At 44.3% G+C, this 12,344-nt stretch overlaps 1 protein-coding gene across 3 annotated transcripts in view; it reads left to right on the forward strand.

The window, feature by feature from the left end:
• LIX1L (limb and CNS expressed 1 like) overlaps positions 1-12,075 on the forward strand; it is a 23,054-nt gene extending 10,979 nt beyond the window's left edge. For 2 of the 3 annotated variants that reach the window (XM_039512547.1, XM_039512545.1), the window contains 4 exons: positions 958-1,098; positions 3,581-3,676; positions 6,511-6,588; positions 6,803-12,075. In XM_039512547.1, coding sequence (XP_039368481.1) covers positions 958-1,098; positions 3,581-3,676; positions 6,511-6,588; positions 6,803-7,045 — 558 coding nt within the window. In that variant the 3' untranslated portion in view covers positions 7,046-12,075. The remainder of the gene's footprint in view (positions 1-957; positions 1,099-3,580; positions 3,677-6,510; positions 6,589-6,802) is intronic. The other variant, XM_039512546.1, reaches the window with a different exon arrangement.
• Positions 12,076-12,344: the final 269 nt, after the last annotated feature.

Consider the following 12,344-nt stretch of genomic DNA (forward strand, 5'->3'; position numbering starts at 1 on the left):
GATCCGGACCCATAGTAGAGGGATAAATCCAACCCAACCTAGTTCTACATGGTAAGTGCAGTGGTTATCTTTAGCTTGAGATTTGCTTTAGCTATCTTACCCCAGGATTACATACTCCCTACACTCACTGCAGGGAATTAATAGAGATTCTGCAAATAGTGAGGTTGCATACATGGCATCTAAGGCAATTGGCAAGTGTTAGCATAACTGTTGTATAGCAATATTTGCCTTAAGTTATATGCCTTATTCTTTACAGGGTTAAGTAGTTGAGTACGGTTACAGTGTGAATTCTAGAGACAATGAACTTCAGTAAAGTTTCAATCCCAAATACAGCTCTGAATTCGATCCAGTGTTTCCTCCCAAGATGCTCAGAAAAGTTTGGCAGCCAAACTAATAAGGCTTGATCAATAGCCGCTGCCTTTCGTTTGTTGCAAAGGAAAAGGTCCAATCCAAATACTTAACCAGAAAGATTAAAGTCCAAAAATCACACAAGGTCCTGATTGCATTTCGGATTCCTTTCCTGCAGTGGCTTAAGGCAGAGTTATGCTCTAGTCTTGGTTTGAAGAAGGCATCCAAAAGAAACAACTCCAGCAGCTGAGCTGCCTCCCCATCCCGCAGCGTAGCCCTCGTGTTTAGAGAAGGATGGCTGTGTTTTGGTTTTAAGATAATTAATTTTGTTGGCAATCCAGTTGGTGGTATTTCCATGTCCACATAGTATGTGCTGACTTCAACTTCTAGTTTAATTTTTTTGCATTCAGTATGGCTGGGCTTGCTGTGGTTTAAAACACACTCCTAATGACTTCAGGATGTCTGAGAAAATAGCTTTCCAGCACTCCACAACAACTGCCACTTAACAGCTATTTCGTATATGCGGGGAGAACTTTGGAGTGTGTCAGCCTGAACTGATCTCAGCCGCCTCTGCTTTTCTGTTCTGATGGCATGTACGTCTGTCCCCAGTTCTGTCCGACAAAGGCTGAAGCCAGGAGGAGCGCTGCGAAGATTGCACTAATGAATTCTGTCTTTAACGAGCACCCCTCCCGGAGGATCACAGATGAGTTCATTGAGAAGAGTGTCTCGGAAGCCTTGGCGTCTTTCAATGTAAGGGCTTTGAATGTCTTGACCGTTGCAGTTGATAGGGACAGACTGGTTGGAAAGTCTCATAAATCTATGGGAAGGGAAATTTCTTTTGCATCTGGAAACCCTTATGGCAGATTTTCCAGTGATTCTTGGAATGATACAGAAATACTAAAAATAAAAATAAACTGTTACTTTAATTCTTGTTTTCTCTCAAACTGTTCCCTTTCTGGATTCAAACTCCCTTTTCCAGCTGTCCTCTCAGCCCTGCACTTGGAGTTAAATCTGCACCCAGTTAGATCAGCAGACTTACTTTGGACTGGTGTATCGGAGAGCACCATTTAGCCCTTAATGTTTTCAGTATTCCCAGTGTTGAGGGCCTGTTAACCCCAAACTTACTCTGCTTCCAGGAGAAGCACTTCACACCCTTTCCTACAATTCTGGCCAAGTTTCTTTTAAATATAAAAATGTCTCTCTTGTATAGAACTGCTTTTATGTGAGCTAAAATGAAAGACTGGCTTACTCAATGCCTGCCCATATCTGGTACTACCAGTAACCCAAGAAAGATTGGCTAGATAGTCTCTTATTTTTCTTCTGCAGAAGATAAAGGTGAATAATAACTTGCTGGAGTATGGTGGGTTCCATGTGGTATTACTTGGAATGCCTGCAGGATGGGATTGTCAAAAGAGCCTAAGGGAACTAGGCACCAGCTCCATTGACTTTCAAGGTGATTTGTGCTCTAAATCCCTTAGAGCTTTTGAAAATCTTTCCCTGATTCATGGTAATAGGGCTTGATGACACAAAAGTGGAGCATGTGATTTAGAAACAGGAGCATTTTATTACTTGGTGACTTCTCTGCCATAGATGTTACAATCAATGTAAGGTTGCCACCTATCTGGGATCCTGTGTACTTTTATAGGGATAGGCTCTGAAAAACAAGACTAACATCAAAAAAGTTTCTCTAAGTGCATTGGGGGGGAGAGGAGGGAAATTGTTAGGACTTTACAAGGCACTGCTCCTCCAAAATGTAACACATAACTGCACCTTGCTGTTTCAAAAAAGGTGTCTGACTTCCTGGTGCTCACTGGGCCTGGAGCAAGATAACTCCTTTCCATTACTGAGCCTGCAGTGTTCAAGCCTGATGAACTCTTGGGGTGTGGAGCTTCTCTGATCAGCCTGTTGTTGTGTGCAGCCTCCTTATTTAAACCAGGTGCATTACAAAGCCGTACCTGTTTAAATACTTGGTGGTAGGCATGTTAAACTTCCTAGTGCTAAAATCATACTTTGTCAGAATGAGTTTTTACTGTGCATTCAGACAGCACCTAATGGAACCCAAACTACTCTGTGAACCTTGAAACAATCTTACAATCCTAAATGTTACCGAAAGATAGCATCTGCTCTTAGAAATGTAGCGCTGGAAGGGACTTGGAAGTCAGTCAGTCCCCTGTCTTGTGCCAAGAGCATGAAACAGTTTGCATTGAAATCATGGTCAAAATTTGCATAGATCCTATGAGGCAACTGGCTAATATGCTAATCAACAAGTACAAAATACAACAGGCATGCACAGTGTGACCTCTAAGAACTGTTACCTCATCAACTACTGAAGCTAGGAAAATACTATGTAAGAAATGGCCGTACTAGGTCAGATCAAAGGTCCATCTAGCCTAGTATCCTGTCTACCGACAGTGGCCAATGCCAGGTGCCCCAGAGGGAGTGAACCTAACACCTAACCTACTGCTGTATATCTCCTGGAAAGCTGGTATTGCTGGACTTCAGTGATGTTGGTGGTCCAAAAGACATTGAAATGGTCACTGGTCCCTCACACTAGATAAACTTGGAGGCTTTTAAGAACTGGTTGGACAAACACCTATTAGGGATGGTCTAGGTCTGCTTAATCCTGCCTCAGCACAAGGGAATGGAGTAAATGGCCTCTTGAGGTCTCTTCCAGCCCATACATTTCTATGATTCTTGAAAATATAAGCCCTCATAGTTCACACAGAAGTCTGTGGAAGTATGCATGAGGAAATCTGCCCAGAGCATCAGGTCATAGATACTACATTTTCTGGGTGTTCCAAGATTCCCTGCTCAAATCTCAGGTTTCACGTTGTCCACCTGAATCCAGTTAATTCCAAAGCACCTCTGAGCACTCCTCATCTAGCTATGGCTGCTGTAAAGTATCATCATGTTTCTCCAAGATGGAGACAAGTCATTGGCTTTTGTCTTGTCCTGATTGCTTCTGTCCTGGGACGTCTCCTAGCAAGAGCACACTGTTTACCGAGAGTTGGAGGAGTTCAAAATCTCTTCCATGTTTGTAGAATCTGTGAAACATTCAAGGTGGTTAAAGTTTGCCTCATCAGAGTACTAACAAACAAAGTCTGTGGAGCCTGAAAATGTCTGACTAATAGCAGCAGAGCCATGTGGGAACACCGCTTAACAGCATGCCAGCTGTGTGGTTGCCTTTTTCTGTTTTGGGGTTGTAATTCTTTAATATTACTCTTTGTTGCAGGGTAATCGAGAAGAAGCCGATAACCCGAACACTGGAATTGGTGCTTTCCGTTTCATGCTGGAATCCAACAAGGGGAAGTCAATGTTAGAGTTTCAGGTACTATTCATAACTTGATTCCCTGCTCCAGTCTTGATTAAAGTCGGTTTTAAAAAAAAAAAAATCTTCTAGTTACATCATTCAGTGCTACAGAATGCACCAGGTCTGTGCATTCAGAAAGCACATGCTGCTATGGCTTCTGTGTTGCTATACCCTTAGTGCTAGATAGGAGCTCCAGCCACAGAATCCAGACCAGGATTTTTCAAGCCTTCCAAAGTTCAACGATACCTGGATTATGCAGTGTTCTGTTTTGGGCTCCCCTTTGATTAAAACAGCTCTTGACACGCTCACATAGACCAGTATTGTGGACGGGGTTGTGCATGCTTCATGTGCAATGCCTTCAGTATTGGAATATATTGGTAATGCAAGAAGCAACATGGTCTAGTGGTTAGAGGACTAGGAGTTCTGGGTTCTATTCCCAGCTCTTCCACTGATTTTCTGAGACACCTTGGGCAAGTCATTTCACCTGTTGTCATTTTCTCCTCTCTGAAGATAAATGGGCTAGCTATTTCCATTTCAAAGCATCTGAAGGTATTTGGATGAAAGGCACTATGTAAGTGTATAGAATTAGGCATACTGAAGTCTTGAAATCCTTGAGATCATCTTAGTGGGTTACCTGGGGTACGTCTGCAGTGGCAGATGTAATCTCCAACTGAGGTAGATATGTGCGTGCTAGCTTTGATCGAGTCAGCATGCTAAGAATAGCAGTGTAGCCAGTACGTCTGTTAGTCTATAAGGTGCCGCAGGACTCTTTGTCGCTTTTTACAGATCCAGACTAACACGGCTACTCCTCTGATAACATTGTAGCCACAGTGGCACTGGTTGGTCAGGCTAGGTGCCTGAGTACGTACCTGGGGTCTTTGTTGGGACTGTAGCTTGTCCCACTGTCGTGGCTATGTGCTGGCTCAATCAGAGCTAGCATAATGTACATCGCTTGAACTGGGAATTACATCTCCAGCTCCAGTGTAGACATCCCCTCATCTCAGTTACACCTTTAATCAATGTAGATGATGCTTTGGGAGCCGAGGCTTTTCTGGGGTTTATTCCCTGCCATTGGGAGGGAGGCTTGTGCAATGGCTAGAGCAGTGGGCACACAGAATTGGGACTCTGTTCCCAATTGTGCATCTGACTTGTTGCCACATCTTTCTGCATGTTCCCTTCTGTGTTTGATGGGGCCATCTACCTCTCGAGTATTCTGAGGTTTAATTGTTTTTTCAAGTGCTTTGAGATCCTTGGGGGGGGGAAACCCTTTTTGGAAGTACAGATATTACTGTCACTGGAAACCTGAGACAGGGACTTTACACACTCCCCACTAGTAGCTGATTTGTGCGGATTCAGGAATATGATTCTCAGAAGGGGAGAAATAGACCCTACTTTCAGTTGCCAGATGCTCAAAGGAGCTTGGCAGCTTCACGCATGTAGGCAGGCGCCTTAAGCCCATAACTTATTTTTTTATTTGGAACTCTCTGCTGTAGGCAAACTTCCCTGACGCTGACTTTTTGCCCTGCTGCTCTCCCTTGAATGGTAACATTCTGTAGGCGGAGGATAAAAGTGTTTATATTAATAGCCCTGTTTACACAAACTGACGCCACATCCTGTCTAGTCCTCTGGCTGCACTGTCTGTGGGAAGCCTGGCTTTCTGTGGGAGTTTATGGAATGGTGTTTGTGCGACCATCAGAGAAACATTTGCCCGGTTTCCATTACAACCAAGATCTGCACTACCACTGACCAGTGTCTGGTGCAATAGCTCCTGGGATGAAAATGGCATAGGGAAGCACCGACAGAGGATGTTACGGCACAAGAGGTATCATAAAGATTCAGCAGTCTGAAGGATCTTTCCCATCCCATCATTGGTAGTGATCTTCTGTCTAGCTCTGCAAGCCATGGGCATTGCCCTGGACTGGTAGATCAGCCTATACAATAACATCTGTCCTTTTAAATAGTTGTTCCATGAATGGCCCTTTTCATCTCTCGGTACTGTAGGACTTTATCAGCATGGCCTCAACTTTAAGTAAGCCTGCTGTGATCACTAATCTATTTATATTGCAGTAGTGCTGAAGGGTCCTGTCAGTCTAGCGTCCACTGTGGTAGGACTGTACAAACCCATAACTCGGTCCCTGCCCTGGGAAGCTTATTGTCTAAGTAGCAGTAATGGCTTCTAGCCTGTTTCACTCAGGGAGTTCAAAGCACTTCACAAACTTCCTGACGCTTCAGCTCCCCATGAGGTGGTTAACTTACGGGTGAGGGAAAAGATCTAGAAAGATGAAGCCACTTGCCCAGGATTGCAGATAAGAGAATAGAACTGGTCTGTAAATGCCACATGGTGACCTGGAAATAGAACCCTGGAGTCCTGGCTCCCAGTCGTCTGCTCTAACCACTAAGCCCTCCCTGCTGCGGGCTTAGTAACTAGATGGGCAAAAATGTAAGTGGAAGGAAGGGCTAATTCATTCCTGTTTATCTTCCGCACCTTAGTCTGTCTTTTAATAATAGTCCGCACCTCTTACCAGCCGTAGCCCTAGCACTTCTTAGCCGCTGATCTCTAAGCACTTTACAGAGGAGGTCAGGATCATTATCCTTATTTTAGAGGGGGAAACTGAGGCACCAGGCGGTGACGTGACTTGCTCGAGGTCACAGTAGGTCTCCTGTGTCCCAGTCCAGTGCCCTCCCCACTAGAGAACACTGCCTCCTGAGGGCTCTGTGGTACAGAAAGCAGGCTTTCAGCTGCATGCTAGAGAAGCATTTTGCCTGGGTACGTTGCGGTCCTTCCCTTGATTTGCCAGTTCCTTCCGTTGACACTCTTGCCCTTCAAAGCTGACCGCCATTTCCCCTCGCAGGAGCTGATGACCGTCTTCCAGCTGTTGCATTGGAATGGCAGCCTCAAAGCCATGCGAGAGAGGCAGTGCTCACGGCAGGTAAGGCTGGCCTGGGCACTGGCTGAGTGCTGCTTTGACAGCAGCACTGCAGGTGCCTAAGGGATTCTTGGACCTTTTGCTTCGGTGCTCATCCAGACCTGTCATTCATTTCCCATCATGCTGTCATGTGCAGCTGAGCCAGATGCTACTAACTAATGCACGTGTTCTTAGTGACTCACCATTCATAAGCTCCCGTCATATTTCTTCCTACTAGGAGGTGCTGGCTCACTATTCGCACCGTGCTCTGGATGACGACATAAGGAACCAGATGGCCATGGACTGGGTGAACAGGGAGCAGAGCACCCCCGGAGTCCTTTCCAGAGAGCTGTCCTCGACGGAGAGGGAGCTGGATGAAGCCCGACTGGCTGGGAAAGAGCTGCGTTTCCACAAGGAGAAGAAAGACATCCTGATGCTGGCGGCTGGCCAGCTGGGGAGCATGCACTCCTCCAACTGCTAGACTCTGCACGCGAACTGTTCAGCTTCCCCATGCCTACTAACAATTCCACATTGAAGGGATCTGTACCGTGTCACTTAGGGCATACAGCTGCCTCTTTTCCCGGAGTCGTGGCCCATTTGCACATTTTTTTAAGAAGATGTTTTTAAAAGTTTCTGTACAGATTTTTACCCTTAGTACTAGCCTTTAGATTACGTTTCAGCTTTTGATCTGCTAAAGAATTCCTTCTCTTTAAAAGTGCATTTAAAAAAAAATGCAGCCTTTCAGTGTTAACACTACTCTAAAGACCTCCGTTCAACCCAGGTACTCTACGGATGACCGTATTCAGTGGAAATGTAGCATTTCCCCAGGGAGATCTGGATTTGAAGAGATCCAGACGGCATGTTACGCAAAACTGCCTTTCCTTCTGCTTTTGCAGTCTGAGGGGTTTGGTCAAACCCCTCTCCTTTTTGAAAAGCACAGCACTTAGCAATATGTTCTGCTCCTTTGTACTAGAATTCATGCTCCAATGGAGAACACCTCAAAGCACATGCATGGAGTTTCGGATCTGGGATTTTGATTTGCTCCATTATAGAAATATGGGGTCAGTCTGCAAAATTGCCATCTGCATCTGAGATCAGATTGAAAACTCCACAAAGTGTTACAGGATGGGAGGTTTGGATCTGTTTTTGGCTTCGATCTTCTCTCTTGTACAGAAAGAGAGTCAGCTGGCGACATATGTTCAAACTGCTTCCTTAATACCAAATTACAAGACTCTGGTGTTTAAGGGATTGGCTTTGGTATTAAGGAATTGGGCTCAGCTTTTTAATTACGTCTGTACTAGAGAGAGCTCCCAGCCCTAAGAGCTCTGCAGTCCCCCTCTTGAATCCCCTTTGAACTTTCATGGGATTTGCCCTTAGCCCCGCAGGAGTGGATGAGCTTGGAATGCCATTCCCTGGGCTGACTAGTAAGGTGCTATGAAGATGCTCGACTTCTAGGAAAGTGTACTGTCCACTTCATAAGTTACTTAGTCTCACCTAGGCTGGGGACGCCAGAGTTCTGAGGCTATCCTACCGCTGTCTGGTGTCATGCTATTGTCTCCATGTGAGCAACCTGGCTTTGGGTTGCTTTTGAACACAATGTCGGACTAAACCTTTTTCAGGAAGACCTAATAAACACTTGTCAGATATTTAGAACTGGCTAACGGAAACATTGGGGGAACTGTTCCAGGTGTAGCACCAAAGGCCCCATGTTTACTTCCTTGTTGACCGGAACTGTATTAACCTCTTGAAGCAGAACCTGGATTCAGCTGGTCCCCAGCAGTGGAAGGTCAGATCTGGATCCAAACCTTATGGTTCAGCCTCAACTACGCTTGGTTTCTTTTGGCCGGCGTAGAGAGGTCTGAACCAAGTTATAAACAGGGCTGCACCTAGTCTATAGCACACTAACTTGTTTATAATATGGGTCAGATCCGTCTTGAGGATACCAAGAACAGTCTCCCTACATGGTTTTACTCCCTAGAAGGTTTAGATTACCCATGCAAAATAGATAATAGTAGGCTGCAGAGGGCTGCATTTAATCTCCACTTTGGAACTTGCTCTGTTTGTTTTAGTGTTGCTTGAACAAAAGATTCCTGACATGTAAATTTATATCTGCACTATTTTTTTAAACTGATAGAGCCCCGCACTTAGTATAAATATTAACCCTGTAGTACAAGTAGCTTAAAAGCAGCATCCTTTCAAATACCCAGATGTGTCCATCGTTCAGATTTATAGCAGAAAGGGGAAAAAATGCCAGCTGCAGAATAGCAGCCCAAAAGGGAAACCCAATCAAGAGACAAAAACTCCATTCCCAACTCCTCTCTAGGGTCTGCTTATCCCAGGGATGGGCACTGAGCTTTCTGAACAGGCTAGGCACTCAGTTGCGAACTGTTTCTTAGTTACCTAACTGCCCTAAGAAAGTTGAAAGAAATCTACGGGGGTTTATCCATTTTGCCCAAGTAGAACCCTCATGGTCAGAAATAGTTCGTTTATGTCTGTCATGGGCAGAAAAACTGCAGCTTTGTGGAGATGGGAGCAGTTGCGAGCACTGTTTTAATCAGGTCATATTTACTGAAGATGTAATCAAAGCACAACCATAGAACTGTTTGATCGTTGGCTTCTACACAGTTGTTGGGGGGCAGGGGGAAGGAAGGGGTTAACAACACCTTGGGCACCCCTTCTCATTAGTCCTCAAATGATTCCAGTCTGCTAAATTCTTCTGTGCACACAGATGCCACTTCAATGCAAGCAGGGATTCATTGCTCTGGTTACAAACTGAAAACATTTCACTGCTTGCACCAGGGAAAAATGGGAAGTCATTCCAGCCCAGCCCATCCAAGTCCCTGGATTTCTGATCTTTGTGCATCTCCGTGACACATCTAAGGGGCATTAGGGAGCCCGTATTTCATATTTTGCTGTGAGGCCTTAGCCCAAACTTGCACTTTGATCAAAGATCCAGATCCGTTTGGTTCTGCTGAGTTAAAACTGAATATTAATGCTCAAAAAGCAGAAGTGTAGCTTGTAATATTCTCAATAGAAAGTCATACTCTAGTGTTTCCCGTTTATGGCAATAACTGATCTCTCAGATCATAACTACCAAACCTTTTTACCTTTTATCTAGTGACTTGTTGATTTTGTAAGCCTGCTGTGCAAGGCATTTATTTGAAAGGATGTGGGACTCTTTAATCTCGTATCCTGCTTGTGAGGGCTTGCTAGTGTCTGATTAGTTTTGTAAAGGAAAAATTACAGTATTGGGCTCTCTCCATTAATAGCAAAGTCTGAATCTATTTTTGTGGTGACATAAGTGGCACAGGGATTGATGGAGTAGGAAGCCATGGTACAGAAAGTATCTGTCAGCTATGCCCACACTGTAAGGGGACCAGTTTTAAGCTTGCTCGTAGCTCAGTCATCCAAGGCCGATGTCATTTTAGACTCTTCCTTTACAGAGTAGGGGGAAAACGAATGTTTTGTAAAACAGCCACGTGGGACATTTTCTGTACTGTTTGATTTGCAACATGTAGTGTGCAATGCAATAGATTTGCTTGTAATTCAGACGAGATGTCAATCACGACCTCTTGGCTTTTCCTCTAATCAGCATTGAAGAGGTAGGAGGCCTCAGGCGGTGGGGAAGAAGGGGGTAACAGTTGAGCACTTTGTACCGTGTTTCATATTCTCAGTTCACCAGTGTAGTTCAGGTTAAATAGCCAGCTAGAGCACATCTCCTAGACAATGCAGTCTAACAAAGCAATGATTTGCTGGTGCACAAAATAATCTTCCTCATAACACTTTAAAGCCTTTTCAGTGTATAATCCAGAAGAGCTGATGGGATCTCTTGTGGGATCTTGAGTCAAAGGCTGTCTTTTTAAAAACAAACAAACAAAAATGTTCTACCACTTTGGGATCCTTGTGGATCTCTTCTCATGTTGGCTCCTGGTGTCTCACTAATTGAGACTAGTCTCTGAGGTCCCACTCTGAGAGCAGGAGCCTGCCACAGTTTTGGTATCTCCACAGAGATCATCTCTCAACCCCACTCCATCTTTCTAAAGAAGCCTCTTGCAGAGGATGTTTCAACTAGTAGCATGTGGATTTTGAAGCGACGTTCTCACAAGAGGGAGATCAAGAAGCAATTGCATTATTCTTAGGCCTTCTAGTGTTGTATTCTAGTCCTAACAAGCCTATGTCTGATGTTTTTTATATGTGTATATATATTTTTATATACAGCCTTTTCACCTGATAGTATTAATGTTTAATGCATTTATAAACTTGATTTGTAAATGGTATTTTTAGTTCTTGGGTTTTTTTTTTCCAGGTTGGTTTCTTGGTTTCTGGACCGTTATTAAGACACTTAATCATTTGCTTTCTCTAGAAACAGCACAGAGTCTTAACTTTCTGCTAACATTTCCACTTGTGTGTAGCGTTAAAATAAATCATGTAACATTGACTTGTCTAAGGATCTAATCCTGCAGATGCTTAAGACCTTGAGCACCTTCAAATGAGAGAGGTGGCATTCACAGCATTAGAACCCGAAGTGTGTATCTCCAGAAATGTTACTTCCAGTTTCTTCTTTATTTTAAGGCCATCTATACGTAAAATGCTACAGCAGCAGTGCTTCAGTAGACACTTATTACAACAATGGGAGGGGTACTCCCATTCTGTAGGTAATCCACTTCCCTGAGCGGCAGTAGCTAGGTTGATGGAAGTATTTTTCTGTCAACCTCCCGGTGTCTACACCAGGGGTTAGGCTGGCTTAACTACATCACTCAGGGTTTGGATTTTTCACACCCCTTACATATAGTGATGCTGATCTAACTTTCCAGTACAGAGCAGCCCACAAATTACTTTTTGAATTATGGACCAGATTGTACCACTTTGGCAGAGCAAGGTGGCCGAATCTAGCCCTAACTGAGAATTAACCTGTCATGGGGAAGTTCTCACTTAGTCAGCTCTTGTGCTGACTGGCCACCACACTCCTTGTCCTGGTGTTGGTCAGGATGGAGTGCAGTTGCGTATAATCCCATGAAGACCTCGGCCAATTGGCATAAATTAGAGCAGCCCCATAGCTGCTTTAATGTGTCAGTGGGCCGGAGCTGGCACAATTACTCCATGATTCTCATGGAGGCATAAGATGCTCCCTGGGTTGGACACCTTCCTCCCACATTGTTTGGTGCAGGGCAGAATCTGAACCTAGACCTCAGTTCATCCATGCTGGATATTTTTTTTTTTTTTTTAAATTGGCTAATCTGAATTAGTGTTAACTCTACTGCTGACACAGGGTGGTGCTGCAGAAGTCAATAGCATTAGAAATTTCCTCATTTATCCAAACATAGGCTGCGTTCCCTGTGACAGCTGAATAATCAAACTCTTCCCCTTCTGAAGTCTGGCACTTTAGCTCCCAGCAAGCACTGGAAGCTTCTTAGGGCCTGTCTGCTCCTCATTTTGGTGCTAATTACAGATCTTTTCAAGATATATATATATTTTTTGCTTATGTGAGACCTTAATGGTTCTCCACTAAAACCAGAAATGCTAACTCTACTCAATCATCAGCACAGTGTTATACTCTGAATAGTAAGGGATACATTTCAGATGCTTTTTGGTACCAAAAATGGCAACAAACATAATCAAGAAACAAAGGTTTGAAACAAAACAACCTATTTGTCAGAGAGTGGAGAGGGATGGCAGGAGAGAGATCACTTGATCATTGCCTGTTAGGTTCACTCCCTCTGGGGCACCTGGCATTGGCCACTGTCGGCAGACAGGATGCTGGGCTGGATGGGCCCTTGGTC

The sequence above is a fragment of the Mauremys reevesii genome, linkage group 24 (genome assembly GCF_016161935.1).
Source record: "Mauremys reevesii isolate NIE-2019 linkage group 24, ASM1616193v1, whole genome shotgun sequence".
Classification (NCBI taxonomy): Eukaryota; Metazoa; Chordata; order Testudines; family Geoemydidae; genus Mauremys; species Mauremys reevesii.